The following is a 24,440-nucleotide window of genomic DNA, read 5'->3' on the forward strand; positions in this document are numbered from 1 at the left end:
AAGGATTACTTGAAAATATCTATGTAGCTGGTGGGGTGTAACCAAAAAGTAGGTGCGCTGGTCTCCAAAGTCAATGGTTGGTCACTTGCAGCAGTGACAGCAAGGAAGGCACCCCTAGTACTCCCAAAGCGTACAGAAAAGAAAAAGGTTTGTAGGCGGTCATGCAGCGCTGTGACCCTAAATTACAGCAAAGGATGGAATGCTTTATCAGTAATACAATGTCCAGAGCAATTTTCAAGATGTTTCCGTAATGTATTTTTCATTCTTAGAATCGAGAACAGCCGACACGTGTTTTGACCTGCACAGTAGTTCTCAAGGCAACTTCTTCAGAAAGTAATCCTATTATCCTTGTGCGGTATGTGGATTCTGTTCCTGATCCATAAATGGTCCTCACATTAGTAGAGTGTGTCTCTTTTCCGACAGTACCGGATGTACTGGTACCTAATTAGTTCTCCTCAAAGACATTGTCAGGGATTGCTCCAAAAACAAATTATCTCCAATTGCATATGTTAATTTTCAAAGCCAGATATTCTGGCTCTTAAATAAGTCTTTTTGTATGTAGTAAAAGGCAATTTGTATCGGGTCTTCTCAAAGGTTTGCTGGGTCCCAATACTCCAATGGGTTTTTCTGCACGGGATATATTGCTCAATCCCGACCAGAAGACCAGAAAACGCCATTGGGGTAATGGGACCCAGCAAACCTTTGATAAAACCCGATACAAATTACCTTTTACTACATACAAGAAGAATTATTTAAGAGCCAGAATATCTAGTTTTAAATATTAACATATGCACAGCGCCGCAAGACAGCATACAAACCTTTTTTTTTTTTTTTTTGGGGTTTGTTAAACACTTTTATTCCTTTTCCTTTTTTTGCTTTCATGTACATAAGTACTGTTTTTTTTTTTTTAAATATATTTTTATTTTATTTTTTAAGGTCAAACAAACACACTACAACTGTTTCAAAACATAGAAAGCATCATATTCCAACACATTTTCAAACTCCCCAACTCCCCCCTCCCCCTTTAAACTAGAGCCGGTTCTCACATATTGTTTACAGGAACATCATTGGGTGGCACACTACCTAGACAGCCATCAATCGGGTCCTCTGTTACGTTGTCACCCTGGTGGGGGCTTGCGAACAAGGCCACCAATTGCCGCCAGGCCAGCAAGGGCCCTGCTTCTTCTTCGCCCCCCCCCCTGGTGACCGCTTCAAACCAGACTACGGATTCAGCTTCCGCCCACCTCAAGAGGTCTGTCCACCATAACTCCACCTTAGGTCTCTGGGCCGCCTTCCAGCCCATGGCGATCCTACGTTTGGCCAAGACATAGGCCAGGTCCTTCATCTTGCTTATGTGTTTCAAATGCCGGGGTCTAGGGAATAGTCCAAGCATGCATCACCAGGCCGATTCCACATCCAGCTCCACCCCCCCCGCCAGCCAGTCTCGTCTTGACCTTGTTCCAAAATCTATGCACCTCCGGGCAAGCCCAAAACATGTGTAGCAGTCCCGCGTTCACCTCCCCACACCTGGGGCATTGCTGCATAGCTGATCCCCCAAACTTTGCAATCTTCCCGGGGGTTAAATAAGCCCTGTGGGTAACATACAATTGAAGCTGTTGGAATCTCGCGTTACGGGACACCTTTTTATGGTACCTCTGGGCCCGTTCCCACTGCCCATCCGTCATGGGTCCTCCCACCTCCTCCTCCCAATCTTGTCTCAATTGGAGCAACTCCTTCCCTGCCTTTGCTCGCAGGAGCTCATATATCCTCGATATTTCGTGCCCGCCCTCCGATACATCATAAATGGTTTCTAGGGAGGCATCTGGATCCTCCGCGAGCACTGTCTCCAGCCATCTTTCTCTAGTCTTTTTCACCAGCCTAGAATAGGTTATATATTGGCCACCATGTACTCCCGTCTCTTCCTGCAGCCGCTGAAAGTCCACCGCCTCCCCTTCCTGCCATATGTCCCCGAGGGTGGCTAGGCCTACCTGTTCCCAGTATCTGTGGACCGATTCAAGTAGTTGAGAGGTGCTCCCACACACAGCCGCCAAAGGGGCCTGCTGGGAGTATGGTTCCGAGCCCCCCCAATCTTCCATGTCCTGTGCCAGATCTCCCAGCCCAACCTCAGTAGCCGCCCTTTGCCCACCAGTTTATCTCTGCCCAACCACACCACTTCCATCAGAAAGTATGGGGCTGTATCTTCGCACAGGAGCCTGGCTTCCGCCGAATCTTCAGTCGAGAGCCACCTGGCCACGTACTGCAGCTAACCCGCCAGGTAGTAGAGTTCGAAGTTAGGCAGGCCTATCCCCCCCCCTGTCACACGGGTTCTGGAGCTTCCACAGAGCCACCCTATTCCTAGAGCTGCACCACACGAAACCCCTACACACGCTGTGAAGTTTCGCGAATAGGCTCCTTGGCATCAGAAACGGGACGTTTATAAAGAAGTGCAAGAGTCTAGGCAGGACCACCATCTTGAGCAAGGCCGCCCTCCCCATCATGGTCAGGGGCAATCTGGACCAGAATACCATACTGTTCTTAATCCCCTCTATCGCCTTTTCCGTGTTGTGCTTGTGTTCTGTCTCGATCTTGTGATAAATGTTTATTCCCAAATAACTAAATGTTGTGGGCTGCCATGGTATTGGCAGAACAGGCAGCCTCTGCACCGGGACATTCCTATATCTACCCAAAGGGAACAGGCTGGACTTTCCAGGGTTCACCGATATACCGGAGAGGATGGCGTACCGTTCTATCACCTCTAGGGAGTACTGTAGGTTTTCTACTGTGTAGCGCAAATAAAGGAGCATATCATCCGCATATAATGATATCAGATGCTCTCCACTGGCCGTGTTTATGCCCACCTCCCCATATTGTTGACGCAGGCATATTGCCAGCGGCTCCAATGCCAGTATATGTAGCATAGGTGACCAGGGGCATCCCTGTCTGGTCCCCCTGCTCAGTTGCCATGAATCTGAGACCGTGGACCCTGTCTTGACCCTCGCCATCGGGGTGCTGTAAAACAACTGTACCCATCTGAGGTATCCGGGTCCACTCCGTACCCCTTCAGGACCGCTTTCAGCCAGGGCCATTGTACCGAGTCGAAGGCCTTGACCGCGTCTAACGACACTATAGCCAGCTCGCCCGTATCCTCCTCAGTTTGGTCTATGACATGGTGTAGCCTCCGGTGGTTATCGGTGATGTTCCTACCCGGAACATATCCCATCTGATCTGGGTGTATCAGTTTCTTAATCACCCTCTTCAGTCTATTAGCCAGCACCGCCGTGAGTATTTTGCTGTCCTGGTTGAGCATGGACAACGGTCTGTAAGACCCGCGCTCCACGGCCAGCTTGCCTGGTTTCAGGAGTGGGATGATTACAGCCTCACGGAAGGACAATGGGAGTTCACCCTTCTCATAGGCCTCGTTGAAAGTGGCAAGCAGTGGCTGGAGCAACTCTTGCTGGTATGTTTTGTAGAACTCGCTGGGCAGCCCATCCGAACCCGGCGCCTTACAAGTTGGCAAGTTCCGAATCACTACCTCCAGCTCATGCGAGGTGACGGGTGCATCCACCTCAGAATGTTCTAGATCATCTAAGGTGGGCAGCTCAATGTCCCCCAATGTGTCTAGTATGTCTTGGCTCATATCCTCCCCCGTGTCCTCATACAAGTGTCTGTAAAACTTAAGGAATTCCTCATTTACCTCTTTCTGGGTGTTGCATATGCTACCTACTTCGCCCTGAATCTCACTAATCACCGAGCGGGGGTCTCACTCTTGTACAGCCAAGCCAGCAATCTGCCCGGCTTGTCGCCCCCTGCGTGTATCCTCTCCGTATATTTCCTGTGGCTGAGTCTACACAGTCTATCCCAGACTGCACTGCAGGACAACTGTAGCTCCTCTACTTTGGCTCGGTTATCATGAGCTCCTCTAGCTCCCTTTCGGCCTCCCGGAGCTCCCTTTTGACCCCCCCCCCGTAGCCCCTTAACTTGGGAGATAGCTACCCCACGCACCACCACCTTAAACGCTTCCCACAATGTGCCCACAGAGCTTACGCTTCCCGTGTTTGTATCAAAATATTCTTCAATGGCGTCCCTCAGGACCTCCCGAAACCCCTCATCCTGCAGAGCCTCGGTCCTAAGTCTCCATGTAGGGATCTGCAGTCGTGGGGGCTGGTGTCTCCAGTCCACCACCAAGGGCGAGTGGTCCGACAGCACTCGGGCTTTGTATTCTGCTCCTTCTATTTCTCTCACTATCCCGGCTGTTACAAACATGTAGTCTAACCTTGTGTACAAATCATGTGGCGCTGTGTAGTGCGAGTACTGTCTATCCGTGGGATGCAGCCTTCTCCACGCATCCTCTAGGCCTAGGTCTTTCAGTAGGGTACTCAGCGCTTTAGCCGCCGGTGCCGTTTTTCCTGCCCTGTCCTTGGACCTATCCATAGTGGGGTCTACGGTACAGTTAAAATCCCCCCCCCTCACACTACCGTACCCACCGCCAGGGGGCTAAGTTTACCGTAGAGGGTCCTAAAGTGAGCCGCTGTATCGTTATTGGGGGCATACAAATTTATGATGTGTACTTCTCTGTTTTCCAAGAGACCCGTTACCACCACCTTTCTACCCTCCGGGTCCACCGTAGAATCAAGCACTCGAAACGGCACGTGGGACGCCACCCAAGTGACAACCCCTCTGGCATACGATGAGTACGCCGCCCCCACAACGGTGCCCTTCCATTTCCTCCCGACCACCTCCAGCCTTTCCCTAGTGAAGTGGGTTTCTTGCAGCAGGGCTATGTCTACGCGCATCCTCTTTAAATACATCATCACTTTGTTACGTTTAAGGTAGCTGTTGAGGCCCCGTACATTCCAGGTCACAATTCTGAGATTACCCGATGCCATCTAGTCGGTCTATCTCCGTCCCATCCCTCCCCATAATGTTCCCCATGTAGGATTGCTTCCTGGCTCTTTCCCTTCTGTTAACGAACCTTACCCCCCCCTTCCCCAACCTCACACCACTGCACACAACTCCACCCCCTCCCCACCAACCCCCAACACTAGCCCAGCTCCATCCCTGGATCTCAGGCCTACCCACGTCTGGACCCGTCTCATGACCAAGAACAAGGACCCCGCGGGGTGTCACCAATCTAACAGTGACCTAACTAACTTTACTACTATCGGGTGCGGAGGTTGCTCCCCAGGAGCTCCCAGTCATCTATTTAGGAGAAGTGAATTTAACGGGACCCGCCGGCAGATGCCGTGACTTCCCCCACACAAGCACAATATCAAACTATATTCTAGTCCCAATGTCATAGCTATGGCCTCACGGGTGCCTCTGCAGCGTGCTACTTATCTCCATCCGCTTCTGTCTGGGCATCCGATTCCTGGGTCGACCTTGCATATCCAGCCATTCCATCGTGTCGCTCGGCGTCTCAAAGAAGAGGGATCTGTTCTTATGAATCACCTTTAACCTAGCGGGGTAAAGCAACATGTAGCGGTGGCCTGCCTCTCTGAGCCTCCTCTTCACCGTTCCAAAGTTCATTCGACTCCGTTGTACAAGCAGCGTGTAATCCGGATACGCTGTTATATTTGCTGACCCCCTTTCCATCGTGCCCCCTTTCCGGAAAAATTCGAGAATCTTCTCGCTGTCACGATAGTTCAAGATCTTTGCAATCAACGGCCGCGGGGGGCTCCTGGGGCCAGTCTCCTGGTCAGTGCCCTGTGCGCCCTTTCGACCGCGAACCCCTGGGTCAGATCTCCGCCTGTAATCTCCTGCAAAAGCATGGTTTCAACTAAATCCGTGGGGTTCGATCCTTCCATTCCCTCCGGTACCCCCACTATGCGAATGTTATTGCGCCTGGCGCGCCCCTCCGGCTGCTCTGCTCTGTCCTCCAAATTGCCCACTCGTTGCACGAGGGCATGAAGTTCCTTGGCAGGTGTATTGCACGCCTCCACGGTCGGGGCCAGCTCCTTCTCCAGTTCCCCAGTGCGCGCCGCGATCGTTCGCACATCCTGGCGCAACAGGTTCACTTCTTCTCGGACCGCTCCTATCTTGAGGTTTAGGCCCTCTTGCAACTCTTTCATGGCCAGGCCCAGCTTCGTCTCCCAGGCCACCTTCAAGTCGGCAATTGCTGCCAGCACCTCCTGGATAGTACCCGGTGGGTCCGTCGCTGCCGCAGGGGTTTCTTTGCTCTTGCCCCCTTCCGCGCCCGAGGGCGACCTAGCATAGGTCTCCATCGTAGGCTGTTTGATCCGGGGTCGCACCACCTTGGAAAACATCTTGTTGCGTCGATTGGGCCCCCGCGCCCAGCTGTATCCTTGCGGGTTTCGCTCGCCGGCCCCTTCACAGCGAGGTTTCGCTGAACCTGGATTCACTCTGCTAGCTCGCCACGACCCATGGCCTCTGCAGTGGGGGCTCGCCCTTATGTTCTTGCCTTCAGCCCGAGGCGCATGCGACCCGTCTATCTGGTTGGGCTCGCCCACGTTCCGACCAACCTTGTCTTCCTCAGTTCATCGGACCTTTTATGGCCCTTTGTCCACAGGCGGCCATCTTGGGTGCTCCCCTTCCTTTGCACGACCGCCACCTTCTTTGGGGTCTGGTTCCGTGAATATGCAGTCTCGCCGTTGGGGAGGGCACGCACCGTTGGGGAGGGCACGCACCGTGTGCCCCCCACTTTCATATGCCTTTAGATGCACCGTGGGCTCGAAAGTCCGCCGAAAAAACCATCACTTTTTTCCAGGATCGGATCATCGGGAGCTCCTCCAAGGAACGTCCTCTCACGTAGCCATCAAGCCACGCCCCTCCGACAGCATACAAACCTTTTTCTTTTTTGAAAATATCTAATCCTTTGGAGGTGGTAGCGAGGGCCATGCAAACCGAGGCTGGCCTTACTGATACCTCCACTCACATAAATGACCACGTGAAGACATTAAAGATGGTTTACAGCATGCAAGTAATAGGGTGACAATAACTCTTGTTGTCGAACCATCAATTCCGATGACAACTCACAATATATGTGGAGACACTGAACCCTATAATTTGCAATCTTCTAAAGCCGTAGTACAACAAGGCATTATGCTGCAACCTGCATTTAATATGTTTAATGAAACAAGACAAAAAAAAAAAAAAAAAAAAGAAGAAGAACGCAGGTAAACTACAGAAGAGGAGAAAAATTTACTAAAAAAAAACAAAATACAAAATGAGGCGATTTATTAACGCCTTAACATTGCCAGTAAAAACAATAAGCAAAATGGCTCCTGCAGCATTTCAGAAGGTGAGCAAAACACACCTGCTGAACACTCCAATCAATACCACCTGTATGTAACTTAAATTTCAAGCGCCTGGATGATCTTATAGCATTATCCTCACGCACTGAAGTTCCGGAAAGCTTTACACAGACTATTGCTCCCACAACCCAGCCAAAAAATACCCTATCAAGTGAGTCACTGGATAAAGTGGCTGGGAAATGTGTATATCCAACAACAGAACAAATGCGTGAGGAGGTAAACAAATCTTTGGCCCAATATGTATCCACAAACCATGAGATGATAAATGCTAAGGTGATAAACATTGCAAAGCAATTGCCAGTTCCATCGTATAATCCCCTTCTAAAAAGGCCCACCCCTAACCCTTGACTATGCATATGAAGTAACAGAGTCAAGCAACATCTAATTCTACCAACAAGCTGTCACGGCACACAGCTGATGCTTTGCCATCAATCACGTTGAATAGAAATATCCATGTGGCACCAAATGATAAACAGTTGAAGTATAAGAGTTTTCATCGCCTCTTAATAAAATGTTGAGAACATCCATATCCGAAGTATGACTTGAATAGATCAAGCATATTAAACATCTGTATGGTGATACCAAGCTTGGAGGACATAGTGTCTTCGGATATTGACGTCGTCGAGTTCATTAGTGACCTCGATTTAGCTGAGGCAAGATTGTTCATTTGTTCGGGATTAGTGCTGAATACTTTATGGGGAGCAAAATCGGCTCTATACGATTTGGGATTTATCTTGCTACAAAATATCTATAACAGTAACACTATGCCTGTTCGCCTCCAAACATATAGATCAGTGAGAGTTCTTGGATTTGATCACCAGACTCCCAACTATGGAGATTCAAGCTTAGTAATGAACAGGCAGCACATGGGCAAAGACGGTGAAATGCGAGCATAACAACTCCCGCCTAGAGAAACAATACAGCTAGTCTAGTGGAATACGCAAGATTTCAGACACCTAATCAAATCAAACACCAATGATCTTTGGCGAATTTGACATAATTGTACTCCAGGAGACCTGGCTATCAACTGCACCCGTGTGGGATGCTTTTAATGTGGCAATAATGCCAGAAATTACTCAAGCAAGAGGCCAACCAATGGCTAGCCTGTTGGTTGCCACAAAAATATCTAAGAGATTTAGGGCCTGATTCACAGAAGAGTTTCATAAAGGCCCAATCCCATAGGAAAACATTCTATGAATCAGGCCCTTCATGTCAATCATGCTCGCCTCCTACTCCGTACATTCATGTTGTAAAAGTTCAGAGAGACATTTATGTAGTCGCCATAATAAATATTTATTGGGGCAGAGTGCACCTCTCGTCCGACTCTTTTTTATGTATATCGAAGCCATAGTTGATGATCTTGCTCTAGAATCAGCTGTAGGATACACGCCGATAGTGGGAGACTTAAATCTCCACTCTTTGGCGCATGTTGACAAGCAGAGAAATAATGAGGAGACTCGATTGAACAACTTGATGTTAGAGAGACAGTATGTAATCCTAAATGGCACCCTTCAGGGCGATATACCGCCAAATTCTACGTGTCAGCGGGAGAATCAAAAGGCGACAGTTGACCATATCTATAGTGATCGGAGATTCATCGAGATAGCTCAATCCCTGGAGATAAAAAGAAATGCAGTGACCATAATCAGCTGTGTCTCACATAGTCTTTGCCCTTGTGTCATCAGTTTGTTAAAGAGGCCAACTATAAAGGTCATAATGTGCATTAATAATGGGAGAAATAGACTAAAATGAACGCAAAGCTTGTTAGCAGAGCTAGAATGAACTCTAGCAGGACAAAGCATGGGTCATAAACCATATCAACAAGGCTGTTATGTCACATCCATGCAAAAATAGACGCAAGTAAAAGCATTAGGGAATTGCCTTGATCACAAACATTGACATGTTTTTGATCATATCTTAAAAGCAACAAAAGCCATTTTAAGACGGAATATACTTGAACTTAAAGATCGTCCTTATTCAGAAAGAATATAGTTCAAGTGAAACATCTTAGATCAGTTTACAAAAACTGGATTCAAGGTAGGAAGGCTCTTCAATATCAAAGAGATGGAGAAGAGATGTTAAAGCAGATGGCTGCAAAAATGTCTGCGGGAGTATGGACGTTATTAAATGAGGCATTGTGTAAAACTCAAGACTCTGTTCAATTAAATGCTGTAACGGAATCCTCCTGGATAGAATTTTATGATGCTCTATATCTGACACCATTGCCTGAATGTTGCATAAATCTTCATGAAGTCAAACAGAATCATAAAATACTGTACGATCGAGAAGACATTATTATGCATTTCAAGCCTTAGTTCTTCCAGGGCTCCTGGGCATGATGGCCTTAATAATATGTTAAAACAACCTCCTCAAGCCCGGGCTTCATTCTTCAACTGATTTATAATCAAGTTCTACACACGGGTACGATTCCACCGTCCTGGAAGACATCTATAATTATCCCGATTTTTTATAAAAAAGGGGATCAAACTGCCCCTGCATCATATAGGCCGAGAGCACTGCTTGACTGTCCACACATTTTTTTTGCTCGTTTTGTATTGATAGATTTCCACTCCTGGCTAACTAAAGAAAATCTACCAGATCCATACCAGGGGCATTAATCTATTCACATTGAATATGATCAAGTTACATGAACAACAGAGAAAGCAGCCACTGTATATCGAGTTTGTGGACTTTCGTACGGCATTTGATTCGGAACCTAGAAAACTATTTAAAAAAAATTATGAATCTGAAACGTCCATGGCATATACTAAAATGGGTGTACGAGTTCCACACTGATACAACTGTACAGATAATGTTGAGCTTGGATGGGCAATTGTCGGCACCTATACGAACTGGGAGTGGGCTGAAGCAGGGATGTACACTTACTTCAGCCCTCTTCAACTTCTATATTGCCGATATGAGTGGGTGTTTTGCGAGACTACTGACTCACCGATGTTAAATGGTCAAACAATAAAATGGTTGTTGCATGCAGAAGATCTTGTCCTGATTTCTAAGACACCTGAAGGCTTGAGAATTATGTTGAAAGCCTTCGACAAATATGCTCAGGATAATTACATAACTATCAATACCAAGAAAACACAGTTAGTTCAATTTGGGACTTCTAAACAACGAAACAAAACTGCAATGTCACAAACGCGAGTTATTAGCGGAAGATATAGTACATTTTCAATCAGCCCGCTCTTAACATACTATAAAAAAGTAACTCCCATTCTGCTTTATGGAGCAGAGACTAAGCATTGGAAGTCCTATACATTTTGGGCAAAGATGGAAGGCAGATTTTGGAAAACCATTCTGAAATTGCCTCTAGCTGAGCCAATTGCCATAATCAGGCATGAATTGGGCCTGATATCATTAAATGGTATTTATATTTGGAAGCTCTGTTCCTTATATCGTAAATGTCTATTGCTGAATAACAAAAAATGGCCTATTGTCAATATTATTGGTATATGTTACCACAACAAAAAACGCTTTTATCAAGTTGTGGCGATCAAGGGTGCATAAAGCTTTACACGATGCAGATATCACAATTGATCTTCTCCTAGCCAATCCAGATAAAGCAAAAATAAAGTTGTAGCAACACAACTGGATTAGGACACGAGACCAATGTATGCTATATAAAGACTTCATTCAAAATCCCTTTTTATTGAAAAAATGTGGAGTCACAGCATCATACCTAAAGCAGTCTCCAAATCCGGATCACTGTGTCAAATGTATGCACTTTCGATTGAATCAATGGCAAAATACTGAAATTGTAGCAAGATGGCAGGCATCCGCTCAATCGAATACAATGTGTCGTCTTTGTAATCAAGCATGTGAAATCTTAAAGCACCTTATGGTCGAATGTGGTGAGCTAGCACCATTGCACATTTTCTTTTTTAAGAATAATTTTAATGAATATAGGATTTTGAATGTTGAATCCTTGTGGGAAGGTCTCTTTCACACTGAATCTAAAGCCATCAGAAATGCAATTGTGAACTTCCTACAGAGATTGGACCAGTGTAGTGTATAAATGATAAATCATGTAAGAACGAATGCATGTTCACTGGGTTCCAAATAAAACTCTTTTTTAATGACTTTGGAAAGAACAATGTTGAAGTATTGAGATCAGAAATACTCAGTATTGTTATCATTTTCTCTTGAATTGTTTATACACTTGTATTTCTTTTATTGTGAATTTTTATTAATTGAATGTTTGCTTTTTTCTGATTTTTAAAAAGAAAATGTGTATGATTTGATAAATGTAAGTGGATGAAGTTTTGTTGAAAGGTTGAGATTATTTCTCAGCCAAATCAAATCAAATAAATACCTTTTAAAAAATGCCAAAAATAATAGGTGGCAATCACAAACGGCAATGGATGGCACACAAAGGCACGCACAACGGATGGCAGCACACATACACAAATATGGGATGAGCCAGACATGTACCACACACAACAGAGGATTGCAACACACACTCACGCTTACATCATTGCAGTGTGGTGTACCCTGGTAAGTCATTCTACCAAGCAGCCTAGCCACAATTGCTTGAAACAGACAGGTGGATAGGAGGGCTAAAGCATGTCAGACCACAATGCAGGCCAAATCCTGCTAGATCGGAATATTGTACCGGGCAGCCAGTATTAATATATTTGTGGCAACGGCTTTGCAATTTTCAAATATACATTTTGAATGAAAAGTGTTTCTACATCATGTCCATAGGCAGAGATATTCAGTGTCTGTTAAAATAAATGAAGATTCCATGATGGAGAACCTAGGTGCTTAGCTGCAAAGGTTAATCAGAAGTACCAAAAAAGCTGTCCAATGTAGATAAATAGACTTACAAAAGATTTGCCAAACCCAGCATGCCCATGCCACGAAAGTCAGTTTTCGGATCATCGCCTTGAAAACCAATGTCACCCCACTGCTTTGTAATTCTCGATTTTAGTTTTTCCTTTGGCTTTAAGAGATCCCAAAGCTAAAAAAAAAATATAAAACAGAAGATTATATTAACTAAATCATATTATCAAAATTCCATTTAAATAGTTAGCAAATATATACTTTTAAATATGTTTACAACACACAAATAACCAACTCTCCCGACAGTTCCAGTGATCAGCTTCTTAGTGTACAATTTGCATATCTTTATTACTGTCCTCACCCTCCTCTCCCCCCTTAACTCGAGCTTCTTACATTCCTCCTTCAACTATCATGTCTCAGGGGACTCTTCCCCTTCACTGCTCTCGGGTGTATCCTGTGCACTTGGGCTGTTTTGGGTGGATCCCATCAATGTGGCCACCAGTTGTCTCCATGCTATCAGAGGTTCCACTTCATTTTCCTGCCGTCTGCTGGCTGCCTTATACCATGCTACTGTTTTGGCGTCAGCCCATTTCAAGAGATCATGCCACCATACCTCTATTCTGGGTCTGTGGCTTGTTTTCCAGTTCATTGCAATTCTCCGTTTTGCCAGTATGTAGGCCAGGTCCTTGAGTTTACTCAGGTGTTTGAACTTGCGTGTTCTGGTGAATCCCCCTACCATGCATGCCCACACAGATCCCCCCTCTGGCTTGATTCCCTTCTCAGTTAGGCGTTGATTAACTTCCCCCCCAGAATTTTCCCACCTCGGGGCATGCCCAAAACATATGAATCATCCCCGCTTCCACCTCCCCACACTTGGGGCATGTTTGTGTTCCTGTGACACCAAATTTGGCGATCTTCTCTGGGGTCATGTGTGCCCTATGGGTTATGTACAGCTGTATCTGTTGCAGTCTCGCATTTCTGGACACCTTTTTGTGGTATCTCTGTGCCTTTTCCATAGACGGTACTACATGTGCATTCCCGTCGCCTCCTCCCAATCCAGTCTCAGCTGAGACACCTCTTTACCCACTCTAGACATCACCAGTTCGTAGATCCAGGATACCTCATGCCCTCCTTCCGAGATATCATATCATTTCAATAGTCATGTCAGGTTGTTCTGTTAGTGCTATTTCAGACCATGTCCCCTTTACCCAATTGACCGTTCTGGTATAAGTAATGTACTTCCCCTGGTGTAACCCAGTTTCATCGACTATCGTTTGGAAATCCAATGCCCTCCCTTCCTGCCATATATCTCCCAGAGTTGCCATGCCAACCGGCTCCCAATGTATACGGATCCCCTTTCTTAGTTGCTCAACCACCCCACGTAACGTTATGAGTGATGCCTGCGGGGAGCATGGGGATGGGTTGGCCATAACCCAGCATGCCTTGTGCCATGTCGTCCAGCCTATGTCCAGCAATCTCGATCTCCCTTTCAGCGCTGATTTGGGTAGCCAGATTAGTTCTTACAAAAAATACGGGTCACATTCACCTCTTAGCAGTCTAGATTCTGCCGTCGTGTCTTCCGACAGCCACGTGGCAACATATTGTAGTTGCCCGGCCAAGTGGTATATCACGAAGTTCGGCAGGTTTATGCCCCCTCTGTCATACATGTTCTGTAGCTTCCATAAGGCAATTCTGTTTCTGGTATTGTGCCAAAGAAAGCCCCTACACAGGCTCTGTAGTTTGGTGAAAAAGCACCTAGGCAACATGTAGGGGATGTTTACAAAAAAGTGTAGTAGCCTGGGCAAGACCACCATCTTCAGCAACGCCGCCCTCCCAACCATGGCTAGGGGGAGCTTCGTCCAGAACCCCTTGCTGTTTTTTATGTTTTCTACCGCTTTCACAGTGTTATATTTGTGTTCGTCTCCTACTGTGTGATATATGTTGATTCCCAGGTATTTAAATGTTCTGAGCTCCCAGGCTATCTGCAGGATTGGTGCATTTTCCTGTGGGACTCCTTTGTATCTACCCAGGGGAAACATGCACGATTTCTTGGGATTGACCGCTATTCCGGAGAGTGTCGCGTACGGCTCCATCACCTCCAAGATATACTGTAAGTTTTCCTCTGGTTACCTCAGATACAGCAGCATATCGTCTGCGTACAGTGATCTCAAATGCGGTCCCCCCTTAGTGTGAACCCCGATCTCTTCATATTGTTGCCTTTTTTTAGTCTGGATTTTGCCAAATATTGGTGATTTCATTAAAGAGAATATGAATATGGTTTGTATTTCATTGAAAATGTACTTAGAGGTGGAAATTGCTGCATCTATCCCTTTGTTGAAAAGTTAATGTGTTTAAAATGGTCTCGACACCAAGAATAAACTATGTCCCAAGTATGATCCCGCTAGACATTGATAAGAAGTACTGGCTAGAGTTAGATAGGCTCATTCAAAACTACTTATGGGAATCAGAAACCTGCTAGATTGAAACTAAGCAAAATGCAATTGCCCATGGCTAAGGGAGGATACGGGGTGCCAAATTTTAGAGCATATCATTTGGCTTTTATGTCACACTGTTATGCTCACCTGATATCCCCGGGGGCGTCTGGAAGGCTCTGAGATCTGGAACCCTGGATGCGTAGTTGCCCAGTGCTGGATAATGAATCTGCAATTACAGAAGGGAGGATTTGTGATAACTGTCTCTAATGGGTGAATCTCCCACCTCACTCTGACCGATCCCCTTCCCACTGGTTCTTTCTCACCTTAGTTATTTGTAGGGTGAGCTATCCGTCCTGCGTTTCTTGTGCAGGGGCGCTTGACGTTTGTTGGCGAGCTGCCCGAGTTGATTCACTGGTGCAGTGTACCTTCCTTGGGCCCAGGCCTGCTGTGAACCCAAATCTGCTGATAGGCAGGTAGGTTTGTTAATTGCAAGTCTTTGTTCTGTTTGTGGTGGGACTTCGTTGATGTCTATAACCTTTTTTTCAGGTGCAAAGGTCTTGCTGCTGGCGTGCCGGATGGAGAGGCACGTTTTGAGGTAAGAGAAAGCACAAAGCGCAGTGCCTTTATTGTCTTTTAAAGCTAACCTCTGTTTTCTTCTTCTCCTTACAGGCCGCTGTGGTGCTGCGAATGGATGAGAGCGCAATGAAAAAAAAAACTGGCCCCCGGAATCCGTTAAGGTAATTTAAGTGCTGTGCGGTTGTTAAATATTGAAAGCGAACCTTAACATGTCTCCTTTTCCTTTGCAGGGTGTTGCTGTGGTGCTCGGATGGAAGCGCAGCGTAGCGCAACGGAATTCAGGTGAGACTGACTGAATTGGATGTTTTGGAATTGCGCGCGTTTTAATATTGTTTTCTTCTTTTCTCGTTGTTGTTAATCTTCTTCTGTGACAAAGTTTCCGGTGAAGGAGAGAGTAATAGGAGGCCCTCGGCCACACATTTTAAAAGAGGATCACATGACGCCATTTGAAGTGGCCCCAAAACCTGATCATGAAGGGGGTATAAGTTTTGTTCTTCAGGTAAACCATCAAGGTAAGGATATAGAAGCATCAACGCCTAACATTGTGGAGGTCCATTCCCCCTTCTCTAATCTACCTATTTTAGTTATAGGGGAGGAAGAGGCTAATGTCACTCCAGCAGATGACTGTCAGTTATCAAGATTTTAACTCTGTTGCTTCAAGTGCTGAAACCCTTTCGATAAAGTTAACTACTTGGAGCTTCTTGCTTCTAATAGCGACACCCCAGCAGTTCTTGCCGGGGATAGTTTTGTAGAACTTTCCTGGAAGATAGTGACTCGCTCAAAGCGTAGCAAAGCTAGTGAGGTGTCCTTTATGTGAAAGAAGAGACTGGGTGTACAAAATAAGGGAATTGCCACTAACTTCTGTGAAGTGGGCACCCAGACGTGTCCTACTGACCTGGGCATTAGCACTACTGATTTAGAGGTAAGTGGGATAATCTGCTTGGTGGAGAACAGCATTTCCACCCTACAGGAGGTAATCGTTAATGCTATTAACCACATGAGTGGTGTTATGGGAGAACTTAACAGACTCAAGGGGCTGATTGAAAAGTCATAGTCAACCTAACGAGTCGGCTTCCATTAAGTCCCCACTTAAAGCTAAGGGCTTTTTGTGGACTCCCACCCAAGGTCTTAACTACCAATTTTGGCAAATGAGTGCTTCTTATGACTCGGGGGTAAACAGTAAACTCCAGAGTGGCAATCTACCCCCTGTTTCTTTGCACACATTGGAGGGAGGGAGTGGAACCCATATTGCTGCATATAGTATAGCTTATCAGCCCCCTCCATCAGGCCCAAACCTAATTAAAGTGAGGGGGCCTGTTGGGTCCTCTAGTAACTTTGGTCATAATAGATCAAATAGGGCGGGGGGTGGAAATGGAGGCTCCTTTTTTGTGATGCTAAACGTGCTTAAACTTGCCCCCAATGTATGTGAGAACCTTGAATCTCTGAAGAACAAATGCATCTTCTGGATCCGTCATACCAGGGGCTGATTCAGTCATTAAAAATGACCTTGTTCACTGTGTTAGGGGGGCAATTCCCATCTCGGGCTTTGACTACATTAGGATGTTTTTGTCTTCCCAGGAACTCGTAGATTGTCTTCTTTCCATCAATTTTAGAACCTACCCCCACGAAGGAGGCCACAATTGGCCCAATATCTGGTGAATTCCTGAAGGCCCTACTGGTCACCTCAGACCAATCATATTTTGGACATAGCAGGGCAGCTGGTAACCAACTTCTCGTCCCTTCTAAGCCCCCCGCCGGCAGTGCCATCAGATCTGCCTGCTTTGATGTTGATCTTGATGAGGTGGACTGACTAGGCAGCGATGACTATCAGAGTCCTAGAGACCAGTAGGGGTTACAAATTACTATCATGGAATGTAGCCTGGGTGAACTGATTGATGGCTGATTCTGACTGGTGCACTTTCATTCAACGGTACCATATTATTCCCCTACAAGAAACCCGGGCTTCTGAGCCTGTTACCCTTCAAGGTTATCATACTTTCCACATTGTAGCTTCTAAGGGGACTCGAGGTAGACCCAGCGGTGGGCTGCTGGTCTGGGTTTACGTTACCCTTGGTTGCAAGGTGCAGGTTGTTTATTCTGGCTCTCCGGATTTGCAATCCTTGCAGATCTGGATGGCTAAAGATGACCAGATATGTTTTTCTAATTTGTACAACAGACCCTCCCAAGAATGATGATGCTCTCCCGCCTCCAGAATTTAATTGATGGCACAAGCTTCCTTTGTTGCACTCTAACTATACCCTTGTGGTAGGTGATTTTAACTTAGAGAGTTAGAACCTCACGACGACCTTATCGGGTTATGAAATGACTAGGATATCCCATCCCTCAACGGCACTTTTCCCCCGTTGTCTGCACCACCTTGCCTTACAGTTTGTGTGTCCCTTATTCAAAATGAACTGAAGGGCCTGTAACGGCCGCTTCACTAATGACCAACCTGCTAAGGAGACTCTCTATGATTCCAACAGGAGTTCCCCGATTGATTTAATATTAATCTCGGGGAAAGCTTGAGCTAGGATAGGCTGATTTTGTGATTTGTGAAAGATCAGAAAGCTATCATTAACCCTCCAGAAGCTGTAATTCAGGTAAAGTATAAGGGGATTGTTGGCGCTAGGGAGTACATTGTTGATCAGCCATTGAAAATAACTGGCCATGCTCGCAAAGGGGTCAGATGGGTTAACTTGCTGAAATAGGACTCCAAAGCGGCTATCTATGCATCTATCTTGAATAACATCAGTCTAATTTGTAGCACAGATTGTAGTGCTAAAAGTATATTGGAAGAATGTGTGCAATTCACAAAGAATCTTGTTCCCCATATCTCACTCCCTATTCATGAAGTAAAAAACATTCCTGGTCTAGGGTACATTGGTATGCCGAAACTTGCCAAAGTGCTAAAAGGGACATTGTGACTTGTGTAAACAGTCCATCGGGGGTAGACAAAATTGTTTTGCGGTAATTAAGGATAAAATATAGAAGAAAAAAAAAGTTTGTCCTTAGTGGTCCAAGTTACACAGGGCTTTACAATCGGGAGACGCTGTTACGCTCACCTGGCTTCCACAGGGGCGTCGGTCGGACCCGGACAGCTGCGGTCTCCACCCACGTGATGTGTAGTGCAGCGATGACCGACTGGATCTGCCCTCCTAATCTTGTCTGCTTAACCCGTAGAAATATTCTCCTGCAAGTGGAGAGATGGATTTAGCCACTTGTGGATTCAAGTGATGGCACCCCACAGTCCTCCCCAACTAATCACCTCCGAAATGCCCTCACAGCAATCTCACCTTATATTCTTGAAAGATGAGCTCTCCATCCTGCGTGGATTTGCAGGGGCGCGTCGATTCCAGTTACTTCACTGGTTTGAAGGCTCGGGAGAGTTCCGGAGAGTATTGACTCTGAGGTTCCTGGTGAGGACCAGTAAGTATTAAGTTCATAGAGTTCAATATGTCCGATGTTCACTCTTGTTCCCCCCTTCCTTTCTCGTCTTGCAGCTGGCTCGTGAAAAGATGCTCTTGTGGCAGCTGGTGGCGCTCAGGTAAGAGTCTGTATTACCCGGCGCTGTCCGGTAAATGTTGCACGTGGAAAACGTGTTGTTTTGTCTCTCTTTACAGATGCGGCACGTGAAAATATGGAGAGTCACAAAAGGATGCCTCCAGTGGTAAATCAGGTAAGTCTATGGTGGTAAGAATTATATTTGTTGGTTCCCTCGGCTCACCTTGTGGTTTTCTTTTGTCTCCTAGGTGCCGAAGTTCGGCGAAGAAATGATGGAGGCAGCGCCGACCCGAAGGATGCTGTGAAGACTGGTGAGTATGGCGCGGCGCTGCAGCTGGAGGTGCGGCGCGTGCAGAAATTATGTTCTTTACAGGTCCGAAGACGAGATGGATTCAGAATCAGGTGTGGAATAGAAATAATTTTGTTTTCTAACCTTGTCCCTTTCTTTCCTCTTTGTTTTAGGAGCTCCGGATTCGAGGCGGGCGTGGCAGAAGACTGGATGCAGGCTGCAGGCACGGTGAGCGTTACGCTGCTGGATGCAGAATAACGTGAAGCGTGTGTTGCTGGTCGGGCGTGGTTTAAATAGCCTCAAAAGTAGTCCCAGGTAAGAAGTCCCTAGAACCACACCCGAATAAAAAATAGTCCCTGTAGAAAAATAGTCCCTTTCAGGCTTCATGTTGGATTGGAGTCATGGTCTGCCTGAGGTAAGTAATGACTGATCTCTACTATGAGCCTGGCGCCTAAGGCACCAGGACTGAACCCAGATAGCCCCTAGCCAGGGCTGCTGAGGTTTTACTAAATGTCTTGATGCCTGCTCCTGGGGCTGATGGGCCTGGTCCGGATGCGTGGGGGTAGGAATCATGACAGACGCATAATAAGTCATAATAAGAAATAAGTCTCAAAAAAGGATTTGAATGGGGATAGGACTATGCAATGTAGCATTGGCAAGAACGAAAGGCAAAGCCGTTTTTTCGAATTTTTACCACGATAACGTCTCCCCCTCACCTAGCTCTGTTTATAGATCGCCCACCCCCACTACCTTTTCATTCTCTGTGAATTAAGTGGCGAACTACCTTAACTCATTGAAAAATTGTAAGGTGACTGGCCCCAATTTGATTACTGGAGATCTCTTTAAAGAGGACATGCAATATGGGCCCCAGTGTTGTGCAGGTTGTTCGACGCTATCCTGTGCAGCGGTGAAATTCCTAATTCTTGGCGCATGGCGACAATTGGGACCATTTACAAAAAGGGAGGCAAAGACCAACCAGCCAAATATCGCCACATTTTTTCATCCTTATACAAAAATACAGATCGAAAAAACATGAAAAAAGTCTTAGCTCAGATTTGAACCAACTTGATAAAGATCATAGAGCAGATAAAGGACAGGTTAACCCCTTAGCCCTCAAGTATGGTCTCCTGAGCAAAAGCCTCCCTGGTCCAATGCCAAGAGTGTTGCCAACTCCCACACTGGACCTGCAAGAGCACTTCATGATATGAAGTCTGAAAAACGTGAGTCTTGGACAAGGAGGCAGATGATGTTTATTCAGGTCTGTATACCTCTCCTTTTGTAAGAGGGACCCTCCTTAGGATCCAATGTCTATTCGCTTAAACAAACATGTAGATGAGAAAAGGCGCAATGACACCACAAACCCATCAGGGGGTTTGTATTCAGATCATAGGTACTCACATATAAATTTGCACTACTGTGGCGGGCGCAGGTGACCCTCGGGGCAAACCCGCGATGAAATGACATGAAACCTCTCCAGGGTACGACGTTCTTTAATCGCGGGATGTTTTTTCGTGGGATTTTTTGCTGCAAAGTTTTTTCCGTAAAAACCCATCTAATTTTTTAGGGGAGGTTAGCAAATTATATATATGGGGTCTGGGTGTATGGGAATAAATACAAATGAAAGAAAATGCATGGGGTGCGGGGCGAACCCCTCCAAAATTAATAATAAAAAAAGGCTTTTTTCGTAAAAAGAATAGCGGTAAAAAAAAAAAACACAAAAAAACATCCCGCAATGAAATGACATGGAACCACAAGTTCACACCACACATCTTGGTTGCTCGACTGAACTTGCACCATAAAGCAGCCTGTTTTGGCTCAGGGAGCACCTCAGAATTGTTTTTGGTAGCTAGGTGAGCGTTGTGTGTTAACAGTCCGAAGAACCCTTCCCACAGGGCAAGGACGCAGGAAACGTTGCATCCCAGTGCAATACCTCAAAAGGAAAGGAAGGCAGTTCACAAAGTCTGCTATGTCTGGCGAATACTTGCGATATAAGAGGTTCACCAAGTAGTTCCTGAGAGAGTGAAGCAAAAGTGAATCACTGAGGTCCCAATCCGTGCAATTGTAGGCGCACACAGTGACAGCCAGCCTGGAAATAAAGAAATGGACACAAAATGCACCCTAGTGAGCAAGTGCCAACGTGCAGCTACTGCATGTGTTGCTTAGGTGTTCACGTGATGAAAGGGTCTGGTGGTTGAGAACCGGAAGTATGAATGGGGCAGTTTTCTCCTGCACATGCTCATTAGGCTCGCTTTCAAAATCCTGCTGTGCAAAGTGCTCTGATCCCAACCCCAGGAGGATGACAAACGAAATAGACAGGAATGGGGGCGTAATGGACAAGTAAGAGCGGTCTCTGCTTAAGCTCTTCTACAAGTAAATGGGAATCACTCTGACCCAGCTCATGTCTATTTCATACTAGCGGAAAAGCCTGTGTACACAGTCCAATGTGTGTAAATGAAGACATTTTCAGAGTGTAAATATATTATGTGGTGTATTTTAATGTAATTTATGTTAATAGAAAAAAACAAATTGTAAAGGATCTTGCTCCTTTTACGTGAATAAGTAATAACCTCAAACAAAATCTCACAGAATCCACTGAAAGTTCAAGACAGTACATACGGCCAATTGATTCACGTGCAGCATGATTCGAAGTAGACATGAAATCATTAAATAAAGTAAATTGAAGTCAAATAAAGTTTAAAATGAATAATTACATGATACATAAGTACATTGAAAACAAAAAAGTAATTTATTTTGCTAGAGAAATAGTGTGTAATCAAATGAATTTCTGTTTATATATTTTTTTTAAATGTATATATTTTCTTAGTGTATTGTGAGAAACCTGAAGTTTTTTCCTCTTGTAATCCCTGGGGATCCTTGATCCAGATTGCCTGGGAAGAGCCATCGCTCTTGGATCCCAACCGTGGGGCCCGACAAGAGAGGGAGGATCATCTGAAGGAAGTATTCTTGGAGAGTGTTAGAGAGAAGACCTCAGGTGAGACATGGTATTTTGCAAAAAGTGGAAGAAGCAAATAATATAACAGAAGCCTTCATGGGATATTCCAAAGCTCAATCCTGGAAACCTGAAAAACCATTAAAACCCTATAGTGAAAGGAAATTACCAAATAAAAGGGGAAAAGTTACATTAAAATCTAAGGCAACTATTCTTTCTAACAATCCCTCCTCCTTTTCCTCCGACTTTCAGGGTTGTTGTGAAACCCACATCTCTCATTCATTATTCCTACCGAAAGAGAGCGAGACAACGTATAAAAGAGAAATGCCATTTTCCCATTACGGTAAAAGTTTTCATAAACATAAAACCATACCACAAAACTATTTTCCCCACTGTTCTACAAATTACAGATCAGACACCTAATATCCTTGGAGAATATATATATTTTTTTTTTTGTTTTTTTTTTTATTTGTTTTGGCTTAAGCCTTTACAAAAGAGGAAGGTAATATAAAACATTTTGCGTTAGGTACGAAGAAGACAAAACTTGTGTTAAAGTTTTTTACTGTCCACCAACCCTGCCAAGTTTTTTTCTGGTCCTATACATTACCTACTTAGGTACCTCTATCCTTTGGATCGTTGTGTTAGATTGTCAAACCACTTTTTATTAGCACCTGGATTGCTGCAAACGTAAGTGCAGCATTTTTCCCTGAGATTATTCTGTCCCAGAGGAAGTCTGTGACTATGTCTTCCTCCCTCCGTACCAGATCTCTGAAGAATCTTAATCGCTGAAGCCAGGTGCCTTCGCAATCCATTAGGATATGTTTTAGCGTTTGTTTGGCAGGGTTTACGCAAATTGAGCATAATTTTATTGCCATGTGCCCTTGGTTACGTCTTGCCAGAACCGCCCCACAGTGGACGAGATTCAGTCTCATTCTGAGGAAGTCTGAACGCAATTTTCTATTTGGAGACTTCAGTAGGTAACATGAGAGTGATCCAAGTTTCTTTTCTCCCTTCAAAAATATATTTTGAGTTGGGTCCTCTCGTACTTTCTCCACTGTTTCAATCCAGTCCCGTTCTTCTAGTCTACATTTAACTTTATGAGGGTTTAGAGCCAAAGTCTCTTCATTCAGATCCAGTTTTTTTAGTATTTCCAAAGTTTTCCGTTCCAACGAGATGAGAATAGCGGATTTTTTCAATAATGCTTCGTGTTTGAGGTCACCATACAACGTCGAATCCTTACTAAGTGTTATTTCCCTAAACAGTGAAATGAGCTTCCAGTCAGCCATACAGTTTAGAGATTTTAGGCCTAATTCAAATCTTAGGCTTTTTAAGGTGGCGCAGTTTGGAAGACCCAAAACTCTTTTCCAGAGGCGGCCCTCATAGTTGTCCCAGTTTATGAACCAGAGATCCGGTTTTGCTTCTAGACCGTATAGAACAACTGGAACCACATTGGCGAAGTAGAACTTTACCAGAGGCAAAATAGTGAACTTGCAGAATTTATAATTTAACTTAATCATCTGTGATGTAAATTGTGTTATTTTAACTGCCACTTCATTTTCTACTTTGTATGTCGCTGGATGTGCATGGATGTTATAACCCAGGTATTTTATGGTTTCTACTGTTTTGATCCGTTCTCCTCCCATGGTCCAATTTATGTTTTTTACTTTTGACAATGGATGTTTAAAAATCAAGATGTTTGATTTGGATGGATTAACTGTTAACTTGTTTAATCCTACATATTCATTCAATTTGTCCAGAAGGTGTTGTAGCCCAATTGGTGTTCTGTCGAGGAGAACTATGTCATCCGCGTATGCCAACCAGCAGATTTTCCTCCCGTTTAGTATTGGGCTTATCAAAGCAGATGTTTCTAGAAAGTGGCCCATGTCTGCCAGGAACAAGTTGAAAAACAGAGGTGCCCCCAGACACCCTTGTCTTACACCTCTATTAACTTCCACTAGTCTGGACAGGTGACCCATTGCATCGAGCCGTATTCTTAGGTTGGTGTTTTTATGAAGTTCCACCAAAATTGACAGAAGAGATTCTGGTATTCCCCAGTTCCGGAGTTTATCCCACAGTAGGGTTCGTTCCACCTGATCAAAGGCTTTGGACAGATCTATCCAGGCTCCGTACAGCATTTGTTTTTTCCCCCCTCTCTCTTGCTCATTCAAGATGTTGAGAATCAGGCCGTTAATAGATGTTGAGTGGCCTTTGCGAAAACCTGTTTGGAAACGTGATAGAATGTTGAAATCTTCGACCCATTTCGAGACATGAGTTAGTAGTAGTCTCATGAAGACTTTGCTTTCAATGTCCAGCAATGCTATCGGTCTATAGTTCGTTGGTTTACGACGATCCCCGGATTTAAAAAAAGGAATTATGAGGGCCGTTTTCCAAGATGCAGGAAAGGTTCGTTGCTTTAGTATTTCTTTGAAGAGAGCGGATAATAACTTTGACCACAATAATGGTTCGCTTTTCAGTGCCTGATAGGTCAAACCGTTTAAACCCGAGGCTTTTGATGATGAGGAACTGGCTATAATTTCCTGTATATCTTCTTCACAGAAGTTAAGTTGCCAAGTAATATCTGGTTTGGATCTAAATTCGCGGGTTTCGTCGCTCTTAAATGT

The 24,440-nt window shown here is 45.1% G+C and overlaps 1 protein-coding gene across 5 annotated transcripts in view; it reads right to left on the reverse strand.

The window, feature by feature from the left end:
- Positions 1-24,440, reverse strand: part of ELMOD2 (ELMO domain containing 2) — a 965,152-nt gene that overhangs the window by 274,174 nt on the left and 666,538 nt on the right. For all 5 annotated transcript variants that reach the window (XM_069631199.1, XM_069631197.1, XM_069631200.1 and 2 more), the window contains one exon: positions 12,113-12,246. In XM_069631199.1, the coding sequence (XP_069487300.1) occupies positions 12,113-12,246 (134 nt within the window). The remainder of the gene's footprint in view (positions 1-12,112; positions 12,247-24,440) is intronic.

Source organism: Ambystoma mexicanum, chromosome 6q, assembly GCF_040938575.1.
Source record: "Ambystoma mexicanum isolate Mex_15411 chromosome 6q, UKY_AmexF1_1, whole genome shotgun sequence".
Classification (NCBI taxonomy): Eukaryota; Metazoa; Chordata; class Amphibia; order Caudata; family Ambystomatidae; genus Ambystoma; species Ambystoma mexicanum.